The 24,637-nt window shown below is 42.8% G+C and overlaps 1 protein-coding gene across 5 annotated transcripts in view; it reads right to left on the minus strand.

The window, feature by feature from the left end:
- The window catches only part of PDE1B (phosphodiesterase 1B), a 556,943-nt gene that overhangs the window by 94,672 nt on the left and 437,634 nt on the right, over positions 1–24,637 (minus strand). For all 5 annotated transcript variants that reach the window (XM_075337166.1, XM_075337165.1, XM_075337170.1 and 2 more), the window contains one exon: positions 3,340–3,453. In XM_075337166.1, the coding sequence (XP_075193281.1) occupies positions 3,340–3,453 (114 nt within the window). The remainder of the gene's footprint in view (positions 1–3,339; positions 3,454–24,637) is intronic.

Consider the following 24,637-nt stretch of genomic DNA (forward strand, 5'->3'; position numbering starts at 1 on the left):
GATCTATGGGCCCTGGCGGTGACCTCCTATCCCTTTCAGTGGGCTTTTGTTTTCTATGAGAGACTTTGGGTGGGACAGGACCTATAATCCTGGCCTCAATCGGTTAATTAACCAAGCCGCTGGTTTCCGGTCCTGGCTTCAGGGTCCGAGTACCCCCTTTTGTGCTACAGTTTCTGGGTCAGTTCCCCGGGTTGGTACCGACGGGGCTGTCCCGGTCCACCTCGGTTCTGCCGAGCCGTCTTCCTGTCTCCTGCTGACAGAGACCACCGTCTGCCACCTAGCCAAAGGCACCAGGGCTCCTACCCTGGCACTGTTCAACTTGAACCTTCTCTGCTGGAGCTACACCTAGCTCCAGCCCACACTCCTCTCAACTTGAACTACCAACTCTTTCGGACTAGAACTGCTTGTTTTCCCGCCCTAGGCTGTCTAGACCCCTGGGTGGACGTGTCCAACCGCCTGGTCCTGCCCACTGGTGTGTCTATCTTTCCCTAAGGGGGGTTGACTAGGGTTTCAGGTCGGCTGTGTTTTTCCTAAGTGAGGGAAGGTGTTATGCGGGGGCCTATCTGTGACTACCTGGTTTTGCCAGGTCGTCACACATACAGAACCCGACTGCTGTGGCAACACCTGTCAGGCTTCCAAACAACAAGAGGCCTCAAAGTTGCTTTAGATTTTTGCTTGTCCCATCTCAATCAATGAATGAATAATATCTTTGACAATGTAGAATTTTTCCATTTATCATTTGATACAGTTGACTTATCTATCAAACAAAAACAAATTTTTAATATTGCAAAATGTCATGTCCCCATTGAAGTCCACTCCTGTGACTTCTGCTTCACTTACCAGATGCCGCCGTATTCCCACCGTGGACAGTGCTGGTGATAGGGGAGAAGTCGGTGCCAGTGCCTCTGGTGGGTGCAGGCTCTGCTCATCCACTTAGCTGGGTTTCCTGGGACCTGCAGTACCACTGGCTGACTGTAGGTGGCGTGTCTTCCAGGTGAAGTTATCACCTTTCAGCTACAGCCAATGGGAAGACACCACACCCCTCTAATTCTCCCTCCTGTCTGCTGGTCCCTGCCGGATATAGTTTTGTAGTACTCTTTTCTCTGGTTCTCACGCTGTCCTGTATATTGAGCCCTGTGTTTTGACGACTGCCTACTCTCTGACTACTCTCCTGCCTGCCGTTTTTGTACCTTGCTGCCATCTCCGGTTTTGACCTCAGCCTGATTTCCTGACCACGCTCTTGTCTGACGATTTTGTCCCTTTTCAGTATCTCCTGGTTTGACCCTGCCTGATGACTACTCTTCTCTGGACTGCAGCCTTCCACAGCTAGCAATCTCCGGGGCCCTGTAGTAATTCCAAATCATTGTATAGGGGTTAAAGGGTTTTGGGGTGCTTGGGATCCAGCTTAGTGGGCGGCTTTCTTCTAGCCTGTCCGTGACAGCCATTCTGAGACTGTGGTTCCAGGCAGGTGTTACACAAAACCATCCAAATAAAGGTCTATGCCTCGCTATATGCAACGCAAATATACTTGCACATCACAGCATAATATTGCACAATCCCAAGTCAGTTAAACTTTAGGGATATCAATCAGTCCATCTAGGAAGAATAAGTGATTGTGAATCCATTTCAGCACAAAGTAGAGTGACAACAAGCGCACTGGACAGGCAACAACAGTCAACCACCAAAGAGGGAATGGTTTGTAGGTGGTGGCCACAGACAATTTCTCTCTATCTTATCCTTCCTCACTGATTCTTCTGTAGTTTTGAAGTTTGCCAGTGTCCTTGTCACTACTGGTGGAAAGAGACCATACCTGAAGCCTATTCATGGTGTACCGGTAGTCAAACTCCTCCAGGATGACACATCCATACATACTGTAGCAAAAGGGTTTTTCTGTATCTCCCAGCACAGTCTCAATACCATGGATCAGATTCCATAACACGGACAGTTATACAAGGAGAGCTGAACAGAACCATAGAGGGGTACTAACCCAGCATCAGGACTGTTAACTGCTCTTTTTTGCGACTAGGAACAGAAGCAGCACTAGAAGAGATCTACACAATGACCTCGACTAGGATACTGGTATGTGTGTTTGTGAACAAACTGGCGGAAAGAGATTCCATGAGGGTGGCATGAAGGTCTGACGCTCTGTACTGGGACCTCACCTATCCCTGTGTAGTTCAACTGGCATTCTACAGAGAATATCAGAAGTGGCAGGTCCGCTATTGGTACCACATTCTCTACTCAGATGAGAGCAGACTGACATTGTGCCACATGGCACAGATGTGAAAATCTCTGGAGATGCCATGGTGAACGTTATGCTGCCTGCAACATAACGCAACATGACTGATTTGGCAATGAGCCAGTTAAGATCTGAGGAGGTATATCCAAATGATAGCCGACAGTGCCCTGTCTGCTTTAAAATACTGGGATTAAATCCTTAGAACCATTGTAAAATATTATATTAGTGCAGCGGGACCTGAGATCCTTGCAGCACAGGACAATGGTCTCATGTGGACAGAGTGTGTAGGCAGTACCTGGATGATGAAGACAATGAAGCCAATAACTGACCCTCAGGTTTTACAGACATTGTCCCTCTGAGACATTACATTTCAGTGCATTTAACGATGGTAGGTAGCTCCACAGACTGCCCAGGAGCTGGCTGAGGCTCTGATTCAGATTTGGGAGGAGATCCCCCAAGCCACCATTTCTTACTCATTAGGAGCTTTTCAGCACATGGCATCAATACGCACTACCGATTCACATTATGAGCTGTCGTGATGAAATTCATGCAAATTAGATGCATCTGTGATTTCAATCCTATTATTTTGATTTTTGCGGTGATTTCTAATCCAGAGCTCAATTGGTTGATAATTTTGGTTTCCATGGACCGCTCATATGTAATTTTGATCTCAGCAAATTACATAATACATGTCTATGTAAAGTTTCAACTTCAATCTTTCTACATTGAGATCCTATGTGGGATTTAAGGGTTCCTTAATTTGGTATGCCTGTATACAATTTTGCATTGTATACTGACATAACAGTAAAAAAAAAAGTAAGCCTAGTTTGGTTCTCTAATGATCCAAAATATTAAGTTAAACCCTTTAGTCAATCGATTTGGATCTGTCTAATTGTAAAATTATCCTTACAAGCTTAAAAACAAAAGCTAAAAACATTGAAATCCTTCACTGTTGGATATCTGGCTACTGTCATAGATCTGTACATTAATATTGGTGACTAATGGTTAAAGCAGATTGACCCACCGCTCTTTATCGGAAACACTGAGCAACGCAAGCATCGAACCGTGAAGTACGCAAGTGATTCATGTGAAAGTCTCACCTTGTCTCGTCGATATATACTGCTTCCAGCAATGAGGCTGTGTACTCCAAATTCTTCTTCAGTTCCACAATGTTGACCTCTCCATTCTCAAGTTGTTTCACCATGAACTTCAGGCTGTAGATAGAGACATGAAAGATAATTATTACTGAGCAATGACTGAAAGCTTAATTGGTATATATGAGAGCAGGCAGTTTTCATGATACGCATTTGACTTGCAAATCATTTGTCCATAGAGGACAAGTACAAGAAAATGTTCACCTTGTACAAATCTGTATGTGCACTCATCACATGAAATCCACCGCTTGTGCTAAGATCAAATTAATCCTCAACGCTCATGCTGAGATCACCACACAGGAGGACATAACTTTGACAGCTTAATACCTCCGATACCATGACTGCTTAGAAAAGACCGCGTATTTAGATAAATCTTATTGTCCTGTTTTAGTACTTGTGTCCCCTCTTAAATAAATAGCAATGCTGGGAAAACTTTTCTTAGATGTATGCTACTCCTCTATTATTCCTTCTATAAATGAATGAATATATTGAAAACTGGGAGATTCCATCAATAGTTGTGCCCCACACAATCTGACACTGAACACACCGGTGGGACAATGACAATGTGTACATGGACATGCCCTTTAACATAGGAAATGGTAATATTTATTTTATTGCTAGGAAAAATAGCAAAAGGCAATACAAAGGTTAATACAATTATTGATTCAAAGGTACGATGTGTATGCGATGAACGTTTTACCGTTCAATCGCATGTACCTGTCACACACTGCAATGTACCTTACGATGCCGGATGTGCGTCACTTACGACGTGACCCCGCCGACACATTGTAAGATACATTGCAGCGTGTAAAGCGGGCTTTACAAGAGTTAAACTCTACTAGCCTGCTGGTTATCTCTGGGATCACATGTTGTTGAAAACCCATCACAGTTACTCCCCACCTTTTTAAGATGGTGGAATCTATCTTCCCACTCCAACTATAGTCTTATGCTGTGTTGATCTGTGTACTGTTGTGTCCCAGTCCTGTTGGAGATTGTGTTACTTTGCAATTGGTGTTGTTGTGGAGAAATCCGTTGTCTTGTTTCTACCTGCTCTTATTTTCTTCCTATGCCCTTATTGTCTTATACCTCTGTGTAAGCATGCTGTGAGAGTTTTGGTTTCTCCTGTTTGTCTTTCTCTGTTGGTGTTATCACATGCCTGTCCTGGGCTCCCCTGGGGTTGGGGGAGGGGGATATAAGATTAGGGCTGGTCAGGAGCAGGGCCAAGGTGGCAGCTCAGATATCCTCACCTTCAGAGGTAACTCTGAGATAAAGGATAGCTAGGGACCCCTAGCCTGAAGGCCAATCTAGGAGCTTCTTTCTGTTCCCTGAACTCTCCCCATTCACTGTGACAACTTTCTGCATTATCTTGTGTTCAGTGTTCCTTTATGTCTGTGAAGGTCAAAAGAATAAAGCTGTTTGACCTGGAGGAGGGTAGCAAGTAATGGGTAAATTCTATTGTGTAATACCAAGTGTCCAATCAAGATTTCTAGTTGACGTAAAACTCCACTTCCTACAAGAGAGAATGTGGACTTGAATACTAGAGCCACCTATTTAGAAGCAATCCTAAAAATCAATATCGACCTTGTAACGAGCCTTACCATATGACTTAGGATGTGTTTCAGTATGACACACACCCTACAGTAATTACATGATTTATTACAGCTTTAAAACATCACATGCATAAACTTATTGGGAACCCCATTGATCTCAAGTATGAGGGTCTGCAGTGCCACAGCTTGTGCTTGTGCATGCTCGACCACCACATCTACCAGTGCACAGCAGTGATCTGCATGGTATCACTACGTAAACCCCTTTAAAGGGAACCTGTCAGGTGCAGTATGCACCCAGTAGCACGAGCAGTTCTGGGTGCATATGAGATATTAGTAATCCCTGCCTAACCGTCCCTGTATACACTAGCATAGATAAAGAAATCTTTAGAAAAAGTATTCCTAAAGATCTTTTATCTTATGCTAATGAGTGCAGTGGCTAGTCCCGAGGGTGTTAAATCCCCCGACTAGTCGCTTTCTTAGCATGGTAGTACACCCACAGGGGTGTGCTAACATGCTATTCAATGCAGCGTCACCAGCAATGATATGCGTACCTGTGTTAACTGTGACCACGCTTCTAAATGCCTGTCACTTCCAGTCATACGCAGTAGACCTCACTGGAGTCGGGACGCGAACACCCGGCTTCATACTGTGCATGACCGAAAGGGCCGGTATTCAGAAGTGCGAGCACAGCGAACTCAGGTACGCATATGACTGCTAGTGACGCTGCATTGAATAGCATGTTAGCACACCCGTGAAGGCGTGATAACATGCTAAGAGGGTGGACTAGCTGCGGGATATAAGGCCCTTGGGACTAGTCCCCACGCTCATTAGCATAAGATAAAAGATCTTTAGAAATACTTTTTCTAAAGATCTATTTATCTATGCTAGTGTATACAGGGATGGTTGGCAGGGATTAGCAATATGGAATCTGAAACTGCTCGTGGTACTGGGTGCATATTGCACCTGACAGGTTCCCTTTAAATATAAACACCAAAGCTGTGGAGTCAGAATCATGTAGTCGGAGCTAGTTTTGGGTGGAATTGGAGTACATCGCTAACAAAAATCTGTTATTAATATTGTACAATATATTTATTATTTTATTCACTTATATAGCGCTATTAATTCCGCAGCGATTTACAGATGTGATCATCACTGTCCCCATTTGGGCTCACAAACTACATTCCCCATCAGTAGGTCTTTGGAGTGTGGGAGGAAATCAGAGAGTCCGCAGGAAGCCCACCCGAACACAGGGAGAACATACAAACTCCTTACAGATGTTGTCCTTGGTGGGATTTGAACCCAGGATTCAGCACTGCAATGCTAACCACTGAGCCACCGTCCTCAGTCGTTTTTCACACTGTCAGTGACACAAATATAATTTAATTGTCCAACTACTGACCCCCTATTTACAAAAAAAAGTGATAATCAGGTAGTTCTAGTTCTGATAGCAAATGAGTTCTCCTCACCTGTGGCCTCTTCTGTCCCATAGATTATACTATTATATTCATGATGATCCAAGGCCATTATTTTAAACTGTCTCTCATTGCCAATTATTATTGAAATTATTATCAATTATTAATATCAATTATTTGCCATTTGTGAAGGAGTTGGAATAGGTACTTTCGCTGACTGCACTGAATTTTATTTCTATAGGGTTCTGGATGAATGTAACACCACGTTGATACCATATTACTCTCACCTAGAAACCTTGCTCCATCCAGAAGAATATTCCTACAATACAGCAAAGTACCATATGGTTGTCCACGTAGAATGGAGCCACAAAGCTGTCTTGTGTCCGCTTACTGTCTCATGCACAAGGTATAAAGGGGGCTTTGCACGCTACGATATCGTTAATGTTTTATCGTCGGGGTCACGTCGTTAGTGACGCACATCTGGCGTCATTAACGGTATCGCAGCGTGTAACACTTACCAGCGACCTTAAACGTCCTCCAAAGTGGTGAAAATCGTTCACCATGGAGAGGTCGTCCTAAAACCAAAAATTGCTAATGGTTGTTTATAGATGTTGTTCCTCGTTCCTGCGGCAGCACACATCGCTGTGTGTGACACCACAGGAGCGAGGAACCTCACCTTACCTGAGTCCCGCCCGCAATGAGGAAGGAAGGAGGTGGGCGGGATGTTACATCCCGCTCATCTCTGCCCCTCCGCTTTGATTTGCCGGCCGCTTAGTGACGTCGTGGTGACGTCACCGTGACGCTGAACGCACCTCCCCCTTGAGGGAGGGATTGTTCGGCAGTCACAGCGACGACGCCGACCTGGTAAGTGCGTGTGACGCTGCCGTAGCGATAATGTTCGCTGCGGCAGCGATCACACGATATCGCATGTATGACGGGGGCGGGTTCCTTTGCGTACAATATCGCTAGCAATTGCTAGAAATATTGTAGCGTGTAAAGCCCGCTTTGTCCTTCTATAATATAAGACTATAGAACTGCTTCCTAAACATCTCTCCTGGGTTTTTCATAAATCACCATGAATTACCATAGGAGTTGAGTCCCTTAGGCACCCCATATGTGAATCATTTGGAAAACACTACATTTGACTTTTGCCATAGTAATCATATTTCTACATTAAAAAAAAAACACAAGAGGAAATTCATCCAGTCATTTCCTTGGGGTTTTGCACAAACGAGTAACAATATTCAACAAGTCCAGAGAAGAGCAACCAAGATGGTAGAAGGTCTGCAAACCATGTCATATGAAGACCGGCTAAAAGAACTAGGAATGCTTAGTTTGAAAAAGAGAAGGCTGAGAGGAGACTTAATAGCGGTCTACAAATATCTGAAAGGAAGTCACAGTGCAGAGGGAACCACCCTATTCTCATTAGCACAAGGAAGTACAAGAAGCAATGGGATGAAACTAAAAGGAAGGAGATTCAGATTAGACATTAGGAAAAACGTTCTGACAGTGAGGGCAGTCAGAGAGTGAAACAGGCGACCATGGGAGGCAGTAAGCTCTCCATCAATGGAAATCTTCAAGCGGAACCTGAATAAACATATAGCTGGGATGATTTAGGGAAACCTGCACTCGCAGGGGGTTGGACCCAATGGCCCTTGAGGTCCCTTCCAACTCTGCCGTTCTATGATTCTATTCCATCTACAAATCTACAATTTCTGCATCACAAAAATTAATTACAGATTCTGCAACTTAAGGCTTTGAATTTAACCCTCTTTTTGTTCCCTTAAGCATTTTAACGTGAAAATAAGAAAATATGTTCCACTTTAACTTTTATATTTCAACCCAAGGCATCCTGGGGCATAAAGAAAGACCAGTGATGGAGAAAATGAAATGCGAAAATCAACTCTCCAGAGGGGGAGAGACCAGGAATATAATTCATTCTGCTGTGAAAGGAGTTGGGGGTGACATCTTTTTTTTCTATGAATCTTATTGTGAATATACAAGGTGAAAAAACATAATGATACTGCCACTAGGAATGGAACTGCAAACAGAAAGATGAGCGGCTTTGCATAATATTGGATCCAAAGCAACAAATTTTATTTTTGTGTTATTCGGAGGCTTATAAGCAGCAATTCAGGTAATTGTTGTCTTCTAGCTGACATATTGCTTCCAGTGTACAAATTGTGATGGAACGTCTGCAGAATGGAAAAATTATACTATCTATTGGTATGAAGCCGGTAGAAACGGTAAATTATCCACAAAAAACCCCCCAGACTTTTGCATTTTCCATACAACTTGCATATAACACGTAGCCATTCCATTGAATGGGTTAGTGAAAAAAATACTGTAGTCGTAATTTTTTAAAAAAGGCCCTTTTTAAAATAATAGAAGAACATCTGAATGAGACCTAACTTGCACTTAATCAAGGACGATCTGATTACAATGTACAAATATATAATGGGAAAACAAAGAGATGTTTCTAATGATCTTTGCACACCAAGGTGATAAGGTGGTGTCCTCTACTTTGAGCGGAAAGAAGGAGCAATCATAATTACAGATGGTGATTCTTTGCTGTAAGAGCAGTGAGCCTATGGAACTCTATGCCACATGATTTCAAAATGAACGAGTCACTAGAAAAGTTTAGGTGGGTCTTGATGCCTTTCCTAAAGAAATAATATTACAGGTTAGAGGTCTATGTGGAGAACTAATCTGATTGCGGTATGTGGAGTCAGGAAGGTTTCTCTTAAAGAAGTTGTCCCCTACTTTTACATTGATGGCCTACCCTTAGGATAGGTCATTAATGTCTCATCAGCCGGGGTCCGACACCCCACGCCCCCAATGATTAGCTTCTCTTGGTTCCGGTGGCGGCAACTGGCAGCCGGAAATGCTCAGTTCTGGAGCTGCTCCATCTCCTGATAGTGGCCGCAGCCGGGTACTGCATATCCGCCTTCTATTGATTAGAATGGGAGGCGAATGTGCAGCACCCAGCCACGGCCACTATCAGAAGATCGAGCAGCTCCAGAACTGAGCATTTCTGGCTGCCTGCTGCTGCCACCAGTACCAAGAGCAGCTGATCGGCGTGGGTGCAGGGTGTCGGACCCCAGCCGATCAAACATTGATGACCTATCCTAAGTATAGGCCATCAAAGTAAAGTGGTGGACAACCCCCTTTAAGAAGGGGCAAGTAGCATCTGACTCATTGTTTTTTTTGCCTTCCTCTGGATCAACATTAGGATATAGGTTGAACTTGATAAAATTATGTCTACTGTCAACCTTTAAAACTATAACAAAGTTTCCTAACAAGTAAAGATGCATTGGAGAAATTAACAACATGGTTATAAAAGGCATGCTCCTCCATCAACCGCTATTTTGATAACAAGAGAGATTTCCAGCCTGAGTAAAGCTGCATTAAAAAATAAAATAAAATTATGCCCCCAACACAAGTTCACAAGATAAAGTTAAAGCTAAAAAGGGAAAACCATCTGTGAATTCATGATACTATCAACAAAATGTAGCTCCTGAAGACCAGCAGCTCTCATGCACATAAGGACACTGCCACCACCATGTATCACTGTAGGCACAATGCAGTTTTGTAAATTCATATTTCTAAATGCATGCTGACTACAGTAAAACATGGTGGTTCATACTAATTTTAGGACCTTCTAAGGACCAGATGATTTTTTTTACCATAGAATTCAAAGATACTTAGGCGGGCTTTGCACACCACGACATCGCAGGTGCGATGTCGGTGGGGTCAAATTGAAAGTGATGCACATCCGGCATCGCATGCGACATCGTAGTGTGTAAAGCCTAGATGATACGATTAACGAGCGCAAAATCGTCGTAATCGTATCATCGGTGCAGCGTCGGCGTAATCCATAATTACGCTGACGCGACGGTCCGATGTTGTTCCTCGCTCCTGCGGCAGCACACATCGCTGTGAGTGAAGTCGCAGGAGCGAGGAACATCTCCTACCGGCGTCACCGCGGCTTCCGTAGGATATGCGGAAGGAAAGAGGTGGGTGGGATGTTTACATCCTGCTCGTCTCCGCCCCTCCGCCGCTATTGGCCGCCTGCCGTGTGACGTCGCTATGACGCCGCACGACCCGCCCCCTTAGGAAGGAGGCGGGTCGCCGGCCAGAGCGACGGTCGCAGGGCAGGTGAGTGCATGTGAAGCTGGCGTAGCGATAATGTTCGCTACGCCAGCTATCACACGATATCGTACCTGCGACGGGGCAGGGACTATCACGTGCGACATCGCAGCATCGGCTTGCAATGTCGCAACGTGCAAAGCCACCCTTAGTCTTCCTCATGGTTGTATATGTATCATTAAAATAAGTTTTCTGCTTTGGACAATCTTTTTTGATTGAAAATCCACCGTAAATAAATTATCACATTGTGCACCAGCATTAAACAAAGTTCATATTAATAAACAGATCTTGGAAAAATAATAATTTCCACAATTGGATGTGTTTAAATTATTGTTCCTGTGCTGAGACAATCTTATATATGTGCCCCTGCTATGTACTGTGTAATGGGCGTGTGTACAGGGACATGGTCTGCTCATACCACAGCTCAAGGGCCGGGGAGGACACAAAAGAGTATGGATCGCAAATTATTCTTTTTGTGAGGTAAAATATTTTCATGCCTGTTTTTTAAAACATGTTTTAAAATCATAGAATAAGAGAATGTTAAAGTTAGAAGAGACCTCTAGGGTCATCGCGTCCAACTCCCTGCTCAAGAAATGATTCACTAAACCATCTCAGACAGATTTCTGTCCAAAAAGGATGAAGAAAAATATAGTCAAAGACAAAAAAGAAGATGCACAGTATACATAATGCATCGTGAAATTGAAAATCTTTAAGCAGAGGTCTGGTCTGGATAAGTGGGTGATAATCTTAAAAATGTATTTAGATTAGAGTAGACTAGTGTCACTGTATTTCCAAGAAATCTTTTAGGAGATATTTACTTAAAGAGAAACTAAATTTTGTTTTTAAATGATTTATCCCTATAATTTTTGTAATATCAACTGCACGTTTAATGCTCCTTTACAAGCTACTTTCAACTGCTGCTTAGCAAGATTCATAAACTATATTCAAACAGACTGTGCACAGGACTTTTCCAGTCTGAGTCTCTTAACTCCAAATCACAGATTTTTTTCACTGCAGTTAATGGATATTACTGAGCAGCAGTTAAAAGGAGCTTCAAAAGGAGCATACTGTTTTGGAGACAAAAACTGATGTTTGCAAAACCTGAAGGAGAATTAAATAAAAAGAAAAAATATTTACCCGTTAAACCTATGTAGAGCTACTTAATTCCTACTGTGGCTGCAAGTAATATATTTAGTCATATACAATTTCCTCCAATGATAAGCAATAATGAACAGGTTAGGAAAGTTGAACCTATAGTAATGAGCTTAAATTTTTCTTGAACTGGTATATAAGTAATTTACGGTATATTTTTAATATCCTCCTCAGAAAATCTGGTCACAAGATGCAAATGGAAAATTAGAGTTTGCAAAATTGCAGGACAAAGCAGACAAAGCAATTGTCAGATTGAGCAGGCATGACAATAACGGGAGGAGATGCTCCCTTTTCTTCGCACGACACCACTTTGTGAGGAAAAGATATTTTATGTGTGACATAAAGCAGAGATGACAGCTAATAAATACTTATCATAGAGAACAAATAGTCTGGGAGCCGTTGTATGAAAACGCTGAGGTTTTGGTCCAGCCCCTCAGAACTATGGCTGCTTATGCACATGCTGCGCTGCTTCATATGTTTTCCCTGCACGTTGTCTCCTTCACTGTGTCCTTGCCCTGAGCCACCAGCCGTTCAGAAATTGATTTTTCCTTTTACGCTTTCAGCTTGCAACTAATTGAATAGATGGTACCTGTGATTATGACATGGCTGCTATAACAGCCGGCAGACAGGATTGCTGTACTGGGCTAGAGAAATATCCCATCACGATAAACAAAGATTTCACCCTCATGCATATATTTCATCTACAGAGGTGGCACTGCCCAGAGGGTAACGGCCAAAAGTGATAGAGAACATTATATCAATATCTCTGACAGCCATTGTAATGCAAATGGGAAATGTGACACAAGGGCATGTGAGTTCAGAGTCTGACAGCGACCGTGAGAGTACACACGCGAAACACCCAGCACGAGGGCTATACCCGTGATGGCTGCGGGGCCTACAGGACAAGAAGAATGACACCGAACATGAAAATGCCTGATCTCTGCCCTATTAGTCAACGCTTGTGTTCTTTCCATTGTAGCAGTGTCCATAATTGTTACATGGAATGTTTCTTCTGACCAAAATGTTCATCATACACTTTGCCTCATGGAATCCATGCCAGGCATCAAGCACCAATCTTTATGACATGTATTGTTGCCCACATGTAAAAACAGGAGAGATTTCCATTGAGAATTAGAAAGATTAGGAATATCCCAATACCAAGACTATGACCGAGCTCCTTTCCTTGTATAGGGCCACGTGAACACGGTGGGTAAGGCCTAGGACAAACTGTAAGAATAACGGTGCGAGTGGAATGTGATAAAAAAATCGCATTACACTCGGACCAATATTAGTCTCTGGGGCAGCTCCCATGAGCAATTATTTTCTCAGCCCTAATCGGACCAAGAAAACAGTCGCAGCATGCTGTGGGTGGAATGCGATCCTGTTCCACTCGCACCCATGCAAGTTTATGGGGTGATAAAAACATTGCCAGTGTAACCCGAGAGCAGTGCGATTCTCACATCAGACGGCAACGGAGGAAATAGGGAGATAAATCCCTGTCGGCTCCCCCCTCCGCATCGGTGGTCTGATCGCATGATCGTACCACAGTCGCATGACACTCTGCTCCCGCTGTGCTGTGAGCGTGTGCCAAGTGTCATGCGAAGAGTCACACAAATCCCTGTGTGGCCTCAGCCTAATTGGTGAGTTTTTTTACCTCAGTATTTGTAAACCAAAACCAGAGTGGGTAAAAAACCCAGAAGTGGTGCATGTGTTTCTCTTATACTTTTCCTTTGATTGTTCCACCCTTGGGATTGTCTTACAAATTCTAAGGTAACAAAAACCCTCACTAAATACTCAACATGTGCACATGGCCTAATACTAGAGGGTAAAAGCGCTTCTTAGGGAAGAGGGTGCAACAGCTTTTTCTATACCTCTATAGCCAGAGCCACCTTTAAGGCTTTAGTGCCATTGCTGGTGTATGGGGCCCAGTGAGCAGAAGCAAAGAGGGCGGCCTAGGCTGGGTGAGACGCTGCACAGCCTACACTGAGACTGCACAGGTGGGCCACTGTATAAACGACTTGGCAGATGGCATAACATGCTGTTGTATGGGGTAGTTACTTTACTTTTCTTTCTTAAGCCCCGAGGCCCCAGTCACTCGGTACCTACTTAGAGCAGAGGGGGCAAGTTGCATCTAACATTAGTAATATCAAATGCTACTGTCCCACCCTCTGTTGCTAGCTGTCGCAGCACCTCGGGCTCTTGCAGCACATTACCTTATATGTAGGAGTTAAGGGCCCAAAGTAATGAGGCGCGTGCTACCACCTGCTCACTTGCCTATTCCATCTGACTTCCAATTTGCCCACTCACTGGCCCATCCACCTGCTCTTCTTGTGCCCTCCTACCTGCTCATACAGTGTGAAGTTGGATGCCGTCTTTATCTGCTGCCTGCCTGCAAACTACTAAGTACTACTACAAATTAGGAAAATGCTCCATTTAGGCCCCACGGATATCACTAACTCCATAAATACAACAATACAAAGAGACCTGAGTTTGCAAAATTCAATTTTATTATTAAGACATGACTATGTTAAAATGCACACACATTAAAAACTAGGGAGACAGCCATAAAGGTAAACGGCCAGATTATAGCCACATAATGTACAATATGGATAATTAGAATATATGCCACAGATTTGGATCAATGAGAAAAAGAAGACCAGTTTACCAACATATCAAATGACTTATTGTAAAATAAATATCTCTATCTAAAGTCCATGATTGTCAAAAAACCCTGATCAATGCAATGTAATATATTCTGTCCAACATGTGGACAAAGTATGGGCAGTGCCACACTTACAAGCAAATAGATGAACTGCTGCTCCCGATAAGGTGACCTCAGTAAGCCCAACGCACGTTTCGCCAGGGCGATTTTCTTTACTTCATCAGGGACGGAGCTCTTTCCCTGATGAAATAAAGAAAATCGCCCACATAAACAAAGTATTTCCGGCGGGAGGGATGGTGGGTTGTTTTTGGTTTCTTTTCCTTTTTGGTCACAATACATCCTAGAATGTTGTTTTACCCTCAGTGATAGCCATTCCGAGACTACGGATAGCTCTCCCTGAGGTACCTGCACACATCATGCATTGAAGCGAGCTTGTGCATTGTGGTCCTTGTTTTATGGAAGAAATATTCCAGTATCTGGGATACTCGGCCGAGCTCCGTGAGTACTTGAGCATCCAATGCTCGATCAAGTAATGAGCATTGTCGAGCACGCTCTTTTATCACTAGTAATAAGCGTTAATTATCAAAATAAAAGTGCACAGAATTTGTAGAAGCGAAAAATCACCCATCAAAGTGTAAGCATAATAGAAATCTCAAAATCAATATAAAGAAAAAGCAAATGTAAAAAAAAAAAGCAAAAAGGTCATTAAAAACAATAGCTATAATACACACAAATCCTTGGCCCGGTAGGAAGCGAAACAGCATGAGATGCAGAGTCCCACGCATATGTAGGCTTTATCACCTATCAACAGCTATGGTGGCTTAGGTTTTGAGTAAGTCAATAACTAAGCAATCCACATAGTTCTAATGTTTTATGCATATTTGTATGTAGATACAATAGCACAGCATAGAACACTATTCTAGCAAACAAAAAGTAAAGCAATCATGAATAGAACCAAAAGTATTTCTCAGCTTTTGTTATGCACTTTAGCCAGCTCTCGATCTACAAATTTCTTAGCCAATACAACCCACAAAGCATGACAAAAATCTCTGGGTATGCTCACATGAAGTTTTTTTGCCCCAAATTATGAAGCTCAGTGTTCAGTGTGAACATTCCCTCACTATCCAGCCTACAAGTGTTTTATATATCATTACCTCCTGGATACTTTTTGGGAAGCCCATCGAAATCAATGGCTGCCAAATTTATTCCATGAAGTATACACTAATGGTGAATAGAACTGCTATATTTTACACTAAAATAATATATTCTATATCGGATCAACAAAAACATTTTTGAATGAGTTTGTTGGTTGCTCTTAAAGCATTTTTACCGATTCCGAATATGCAATCGGAATTTTCCTATTGGTCACCCGTTTTCCATAATTTTGTTGTGTTTTTTTTCCAGTAAATTTAGCCTATATTGTCCCTTCATAATGACTTTAGCTTTTTAGGTGCAGGGATTCTTATAACTTTGCAGGGTTCTTATGAAGTCGGTTTGTTTTCTTAATTTGATAACAGAGCTTCGGGTTTTTTCCAAGGTTGACTAATCTTAGAGATTTGCGCGCTTCATTATCGCACTGTCCTTTGTGAATATCAATTTTATTTTTATTACTAAGTTTTCTTTTACTTTAAACTGTTATAATGAATTTTATTTTAATTCTGTTGTTCTTGTGCCATAGGACATTTTGTTATTGTTAACCCCTTCACCCCCCGGGTGATATTCCATTTTTTTCCTCACCTCCTTTCAAGAACCATAACTTTTTTTTATTTCTCCTACAATATGAGGGCTGATTTTTGACAAGACGAGATGTACATTTGAATGACACCATTCATTCTGCCACTTGGAAAAAATTCAAGTGTTGTAAAACTACAAAAAAAAGTGTAATTCCACAATGTTATTTTTTTTATTATTATTTACCACATTCAATATATGTTAAAACTGACCTGGCAGTATAATTACCCAGAATAATTCGAGTACATGGATACCAAACATGTAGTTTTTTTTTGTTTTTTAATTTTTTTTTAAGTAGTGAAAAAAAATTCAGAAATTTGTCTGGCCCCTGTGCACCGAAATCAAATTAGCAGAATGTTCTTTCAAAGAAAGAAATGGACCACACAATCCTCAAAGCCAGTGATTTTTCTTTATTTCACACAGTAGAGCATAAAAGGCAGGGAAGGAGCTGGGTGCAGGCTCCTTGCAGAGACGACGGCCGTTTCGCATCTGAGTACACTTCGACTGGTCCACTTGGTCCACCAGCTCCTTCCCTGCCTTTTATGCTACACCGTGTGAAATAAAGAAGAATCACTAGCTTTGAGGATTGTGCGGTCCTTTTCTTTCTTTCAAAGAACATTCTCTGGACGTCTTAATTCTGTAGGACGGGCACTCCCCAGCCGTGAATATATTGTGCCCAAGCTATATTCCACCCGATTGTGTGACCCCGCAAAGTAATACCCAGTGGTGCAGGGCTATATTCTTATCTATGTATGCTCAAATTAGCAGAATACTTCAAATGCTGATGAAAGAAGAACAACAAAGCGGATATCTTCACCAATGGTATGAATGTAATCTGTATTACAGCATCATTATAGATGTGTCTTTATATTACAAAATTGTGCAGAAAGGTTTTCTTAAGATTTATTTTTAGCTGTTTTGCAATTTACAAGTTACAGAAAGAGTTAGGATAACACTCAGAAGTAGAAAATGTTTTATGAAACTCTCTTCCCAAGGTTGATTCAAAGTTTAGACTATTTTTGGTTAGTTTAAGGGAATCTTTCACCATGAAAGTGCAGTGCAATATTCGGGTACAATGTTCTAAAGCATAGGAAGCTGAGCAGTTTGATACATACTTTGTTTACACTAAAATAAGACACTGTCTTATATATATTTTTTTGCCCCAGGAAACGCGCTAGGGCTTAATTATCTGGTAGGGCTTATTCTCAGAAAAACATGGTTGGGGGAAAGTTTATCGCTCAAAAACTTAGACCATCCTTCCCAAGAGAGTCATACTTACAAGACCCTGGATGTCTGCGTCGCTTCCAGGTCCTCCTGCGATCTTTGGCAGGTGCTCCCATCAGGTATGCTGCACACCATCCTCCTCTGCTTCTGACCAACTCACACACATCAAATCATACACACACACACACACACATCAGATCACACACACTCACCACATCCAGCGATACCAATTGTGTTTAACCACCGGGTCCTCCATGGGTTCCACCCGTAGATCCATGCGCTCCACTGCACTACGTCCCATGTCCTTATGCCAGCCAGAAGCAATTGGTATCACTAGATGTGGTGAGTGTGTGTGTGATCTGATGTGTGATTGTGTGTGTGTGATCTGATGTGTGTGCGATGTGTGTGGGTGTGCGATGTGATGTGTGTGTGCAATCTGATGTGTGTGGGGGGGTGCAATCTGATTTATGTGTGTGTGCCATCTGATGTGTGTGAGCATGCACTCTGATTTGTGTGAGTGTGCGATCTGATTTGTGTGAGTGTGCAATCTGATTTGTGTGGGTGTGCGATCTGATGTGTGATCTGATGTGTGTGCAATCTGATTTGTGTGAGTGTGCAATGTGATGTGTGTGGGTGTGCGATCTGATGTGTGTGGGTGTGCGATCTGATGTGTGTGGGTGTGAGATCGGATGTGTGTGGGTGTGCGATTTGATGTGTGTGGGTGTGAGATCTGATGTGTGTGGGTGTGAGATCTGATGTGTGTGGGTGTGAGATCTGATGTGTGTGGGTGTGAGATCTGATGTCTGTGGGTGTGCAATCTGATGTGTGTGGGTGTGAGATCTGATGTGTGTGGGTGTGAGATCTGATGTCTGTGGGTGTGCGATCTGATGTGTGTGGGTGTACATTCCACTGCTGGTCCTCCCGTTCAGCGTCTGGTGAGTATGATTGCAGTGTCTTCTGTCTTCTGTCTTCTTTTGGGGGTATCCGCTGTCTATAATGAAATGATCTGCAGTATTTAACTGTTTTAACTGCATGGACACTTCATTATTGAACTGTGACAAGGCCTTATTTTCAGGGTGGGGCTTATATTTAAGCCTTACGCCGAAAATGCTGAAAACTCCTGCTAGGGTTTATTTTCGGGGTAGGGCATATTTTCGGGGAAACACGGTAGCTTTGTGAGTAAGGATTTAGTATAACCTGTTTAGCATAACATGTGGCAGTTCTTAATTCCTGTTGATTTCTCCTTCGTCCAAAGATGTAAAGAGAGAAGCCGGCGGTGATTGGGTGCGGGGGTCACGTGACGTCACAACCTTATGTAAGCCACAGGAGAATGAGTGCCAAAACCTCTGGAGCGGTACAGTTCTCAGGTGAGCAGAGAATACGCTTCTTTATTTTAAAGAGGGGAAAACATGGGGAATGAGAAAGGGTTGACCTAGTAGTGGAATTTTATGGTTTACTTTTAGTTTTTCAGTCTCCTAGAACTAAGAAATCTAGCTAGATAACCTACAAGTTATAAGAATCTGTATTATACAAATGGTTTTCAATACTCTCAGGACAAAAACTAAGTATACCACCTTATATTACTAGCGGCACTTTACATTCTGGGGTATATCTAATTCACATGTAAGGATGTAATTAGCATAGAATTTCCACTTTGGATGTTAGCCTGACCCCATCCCGGATACAGCGCCAGAAACAAAGCACTACGATTAACAGCAGGATCGCTGTTCAATGTAACATCACCAATGAGGCCGAGCAATGATGGGAAATGACTGCACAAGCAAACTAAAATAATTTACTAACATTCTCAAAACCAACTTTAATTTCCATATCTGGAATTGTGTTGACAGAGAATGCACATGCATCTGATACAATTACCATATGAAGAGCGAACAGCAAGAATTACACACAACAGATCAGCTATGCAGATAAAGTCTGATCCCGTGTTCTGACCCAATCTTATCTGATTGTTCTTATGCATACAAAAAATATAAACCCTACTCAGGTTGAGGTCACCTACAGCTGATTATGGATAAAGCATCCACAAAATCTTGTAGGTGAATGTCATCAAGTGTTAGTTATTATTATTATATTTATTTTTAGAAGACCATTGAATCCATGGTGTGCTGTACATGTGAAAAGAAGTTTACATACAATATACACATTACAATGAACAAACTAACTTTGATGGACTGGAGCAGATGGGGAGAGGGACCTTGCAGGCTTAGGGTCCCGTTACACATAGCGACATACCAGCGATCCGACCTGGCAGGGATCGCTGGAACGTCGGTACATGGTCGCTGTTGAGCTGTCAATCGGCAGATCTCCACAACGACCAGTGACCAGCCATCAGCCACCAGCGACCCGTGTAATGACGGCTCCCTGCACACTCAGAACTGGCGATCGTTGGTCTCTCGCCGTCAAACACGCTTATGCGTGCTGCACAGAAAGAGACCAACGGGCAAAAAATGGTCCTGATCGTTTTGTCACGATCAGCGACCTCACAGCAGGGGCCCGCTCGCTGATGCTTGTCACACACAGCGATATCGCTGGCAAGGTCGCTAATACATCACAAAACCTGTGACGTTTCAGCGATCTCGCTATGTTTGACGGTGTCTTCATAGTCTACAGGATAATTGGGAGAAGACAGTAGGTTGGGGGGGCTTCGGCATCTCCGGTGGTGGTGAGGTGGCAGTGGGGTTATTGAAGACTGTAACCTGTCTTGAAGAGATGGGTTTCAACTTCCGTCTGAAAGTTCTGAATGTGGTGGACAATGGAACAAAATTTTTCTTGCATCCATAAAACAATTGTACTTACTTAAATCGAGTATGCTGATCTCAAATCGGAGACTATTTTTGTAAAAATGTAATAATGTAATGCAGTAAATACACTAATACACTAAAAGATATTATTGCATCAGAATTTTTCTACAATTTCAAAATAGAATAGATTAAAACACTTATTTTAATTATAAAATTTGTGCAAAACTGATATAAATTCTATTCAGGTAAAAATTTGTGTTTGTAGCTCTTGCGTTTGTGTACTTGTTGAGGACAATCTCGTTTGATGCTCCAGCAGTAATCTGCCATCATATTTTTGTCCCATCGCCCCTGATAACGCTCTTTCATTGTCTTCAGATCTTGATGAAAGCGTTCTCCCTGCTCATCACTAACAGCTCCAAGATTTATCAAAAGTTATCAAGGTGACTGTTCAGAAAGTGACTCTTAACTCTCATGTTATATCCAATGTCGCGAGAAGCCAACAGCATCCTTTGAACCAGAAGTTCATAGTTTTCTGCTTATTTGTTGTGAAGGAAGTTCTTTGTAACTGCCACAAAAGACTGCCATACTGTTTTCTCCCCCTTGTTCATCTTCTTGGTAACTTCTTTGTCATGTATGAGGGTTCGAATCTAAGGTCCTCAGAATATACCTGCTTTTATCTTCTCGAAAGACAAGGCAGGAAAAACAGAAATATGTTGAAAACATTCACTTTCTCTATTCAAAGCCAGAACTGCTTCATTAAACTAAGTCTGATGTGAAGTGGGGGAAAAATGATGCTGTCTCGATCAGCTACAGGTTCATTCATAATAATTTGCATCCCTACTTCCAGAGCTTCACATGTCAGTTACTCCTTCTGTGCCCAGTGTTTCTCCTGGGCTCGGCTGTCCCACAAACACAGAAAACAAGGATACTTCATGAAACCTCTGTTGTCCTATGAAGAGATTTACCATTTTAAGATCTACACAAATTATCCAGTTATGCTCCTCATACTTCAGTAAGTCGATAATTTGTATGTCATTATAATCTTCTCACAGATGAGTTGAATGACCAATATGAACCACTGCATAAACATTACAGAACACATTTCAGACTCCGTTTAGAGTTGTCAAGAAATAGCCGCCATTCTGCTGGACTGTAAGTGGTAACACCTAGCTGGCTAAGAAGATTACTGATATCATGACAGGAAACAAAGTGTTTGTCTTTGGAAAAAAGTCCAAAAAAATTTGTTCACGCTTCCTGAAATGGGATAATATAGCTGACCAGTGAAGTACATTCTTTTCTTGAAGCCTGGAGGCTAATAACTCAGCTGTTTTCTTTGATAGGCCCAAATCTCTTACTAAATCATTCAATTCTGGTTGGGTTACCTGCTGAGGGGTTAATGACTGTTTGGCATCAGAAGAAGACCCTTCCGATTCTACATTCATTTCCTCATGCTTCTTATAAAAATACATTTGGTCACCATTTTCACTTTCTTTGTCCTTAGAAGAAATAAAACCATTGCAAACTGGAACCGGGAGTGTCTCAGAGTGTGCGATAGGTCATATTGCTGAAGGAATATTAGGATATGAGATCATATGCCATTTTTTCTTGCCGATGCCCTTTGTATGGATCAGACAGAAATAACAGCCACTGCTGTGGTTCTTAGGTTCACGTCAAACCATGGGAATACCAAAGACATTCCTTTACATTTTCCTTGGGTCCAGTCAGGAAGCATTTCCTCACAATTATTTCAATAGCAGTAAAAAATGGCTAGATGGAGGCGCTGAGGATCAGAGGTGTAGAAAAAATAAGTAGAATTTATTAATACTAAAAACATTAATGACAAGGCACTACGCGTTTCTGGGACCAATATACAAACATGTCTAGCCATTTTTTACTTCTACTGAAATTCTAGAAGTTGTAGCAGGGTGGCTGTGAGGGCGGCACCGGATCAACTGGATTGTTTTCCATCTCCTACCGGACCCCCAGTGGAGTGTGTGGATCCCCATTCATGCTGGGTGATCGCCACAAGTACACATCCGCTGTCCTTTAGCTGTGTGTGATTCCCCCTGCTCCCAGATGGCTGCTTTGTGTGATCCTCCCAGCTCCCCTGGTGGTGATTATGGCCGGACGTCTTGATCCCTGGCGGCAGCTGCATTTGGAGTGCAGCGTGTGAATTCTCTCTGTATCCAAGCAGCCACTGCATCTGGATCGTCTTGGCTGCTGCAACCGTGTTGTACGCCTCCAATACCTGGTGGTAGCTGTATCCAGTCTGCAGGCTGACTATCATACACGATCACCGCAGTTGTGCAGGGGTGCACAACCTTTCAGGTGAGCGGTAGCACACTATATGCATATTCATTTCACAACAGATTCACACAGAAGCGCTTCCTTTCTCTTTCTCTTTTTTATTGCATATTTCCTCACAATTATGACACACAATATGAGGGGCCCAATTCTTGTCTTGATCACCAAGGGGAACTTGAAAATAGGCAATATATGCACGTGTCACAAATGATGAAATATTGTGCCTTTGACGTTGAAGTGTATATCAGCCACATATATAACAGAAGGTGTCAGGACTATTCTAATGCGGGCGTCACACGAGACGAGCTATCGCGCGATGCATCGTCGGGGTCACGGTTTTCGTGACGCACATCTGGCATTGTTTGCAACGTCGTTTCGTGTGACACTTCCGAGCGACACTGAATCGGTCACAAACAGTGAGTCGTGTACACGTCGCTTATTTTTAAAAATCGTTTATTTTTCATGGCGCCGGTTGTTCATTGTACCCAGGGCAGCACACATCGCTCTGTGTGACACCCCAGGAACGATGAACACAGCTTACCTGTGTCCCGCGGCACCCGCCGGCTATGCGGAAGGAAGGAGGTGGATGGGATGTTTACGTCTCGCTCATCTCCGCCCCTCTGCTTCTATTGGCCGGCGGCTGTGTGACGTCGCTGTGACGCCGAACGTCCCTCCCCTTGAGGAAGAGGATGTTCGCCGCCCACAGCGAGGTCGCTCAGCAGGTAAGCACGTGTGACGGCGGTTTAACGACTTTGTGAGACACGGGCAGCAATTTACCCGTGATGCACAAACGACGGGGGGGTACGATTGCTCATGCGATCGCACAATAGATCGTACCATGTGACGCCTGCATTACATTTACGCCTACTCGAGGAAGCCATGATTCAATCTAAAAACAAAATAAGAGGGTGTTTTTAACAGATAATATCATTTTTTACACTTCAAAACAACTACAATTATGTAAAAGTGATGTTTGTAAAACATTAAAGAGGCTCAGCAGATTGTACCTATGTATATGCTAATGCTACTAATTGCTACTAATGCTACAAATAAATAATGCTCCTAACACTACTCTACATGATCCTATATGCAGGTTACACACCAAAATGTGACGTCAGGTCCTCTTTAATTGCCTTGTAGTTATGTTCAATCCAAGAGTGCCCTTAATCTCCAAAAAACCAATGCATGCCATAAACTGTCACAAAAAAATTAAAATTCGCAAAAATATAGAGCATGCACCAAAAAACGGATTTCAGACTTGGAATCAGTGATGCAGAAATATATAGAAAAAGTTGTAAAACCTCATGCAGAAAATGAAAAAAAAATTGTTGCCCAGTGAATAGGATGTGTTGTGGTATAGAATTTCAGGTGATGGGGGTTACTCAGGAAAATGTGTGGACACAATTGGGGAGGAACAAATGATTGCAGAGGAAAGACAAAGGTCTTGGGAGGACCGACAGTTTGTGTGGGAAGATATTGGAAGATTGGTTCGGATATGAATGGAGGAAACAGATTATGAACGACTTTGTAGGTCAATAACAGTAGCTTGAAGAAATTAGTAGATGGTGGTCAGATAGGGGGAGAGATGATGTTGTAAGTTTAGCTAGGGAGCAGAAGCGGGTATAGATAAGGTCTTATGTTTGTCCGTCTGTGTGGGTGGGTTGATGTGGAGGACCATTTCGTAGGACCAAAGGATGAAGCAAGTGACAGACGTTTGTAGGCTTCTGACTGGTGGGCGTTAGTGGGGAAGTTGAAGTCACCCATAACAATGGTGGGACAAGTGGCAGTGGAAGACCCTGGGTGTCAATATATGATGGACACTTGCAGGTTGGAGAGAAAGTGGATACGGATAGAGTGCACTTCAATAGAAGGGCTTATAAGGGAGGGTAGAGGTAGGATTAGCTTGAAGGTGCATTTGTTAGAAATGTGAAGACCCACTCCTCCACCATGTCTATTGCCAGTGCAAGGAGTGTGCATGAAGTACAAGTCACCGTAACACTGCACAGCAGGAGAGGCTGTGTCAGAGGCTGCCAACAATTTTTCGGTGAGGAACGAGGAGGGATTGATTGTGAGACGTAAAGAGGTTGTGAATTACATGGAGCCTATTGCAGATGGAACGGGCATTCCAAAGTGCTCCAGAAAGAGGGAGCGGTGGAGTGGGGAGTCAAGGAAATGGGTTTTATGTTTGAAAAGTAGTTTCTAGTTGGTGTGGAGTAATAGAACTGAGAAATAATGGGTGATATTGTGGTGGTCCTGGATTGGGAAATTTATTTCCAGCAGTGAGGAGAAGCAATGAGA

This window comes from Anomaloglossus baeobatrachus, chromosome 2 (genome assembly GCF_048569485.1).
Source record: "Anomaloglossus baeobatrachus isolate aAnoBae1 chromosome 2, aAnoBae1.hap1, whole genome shotgun sequence".
NCBI lineage: Eukaryota > Metazoa > Chordata > Amphibia > Anura > Aromobatidae > Anomaloglossus > Anomaloglossus baeobatrachus.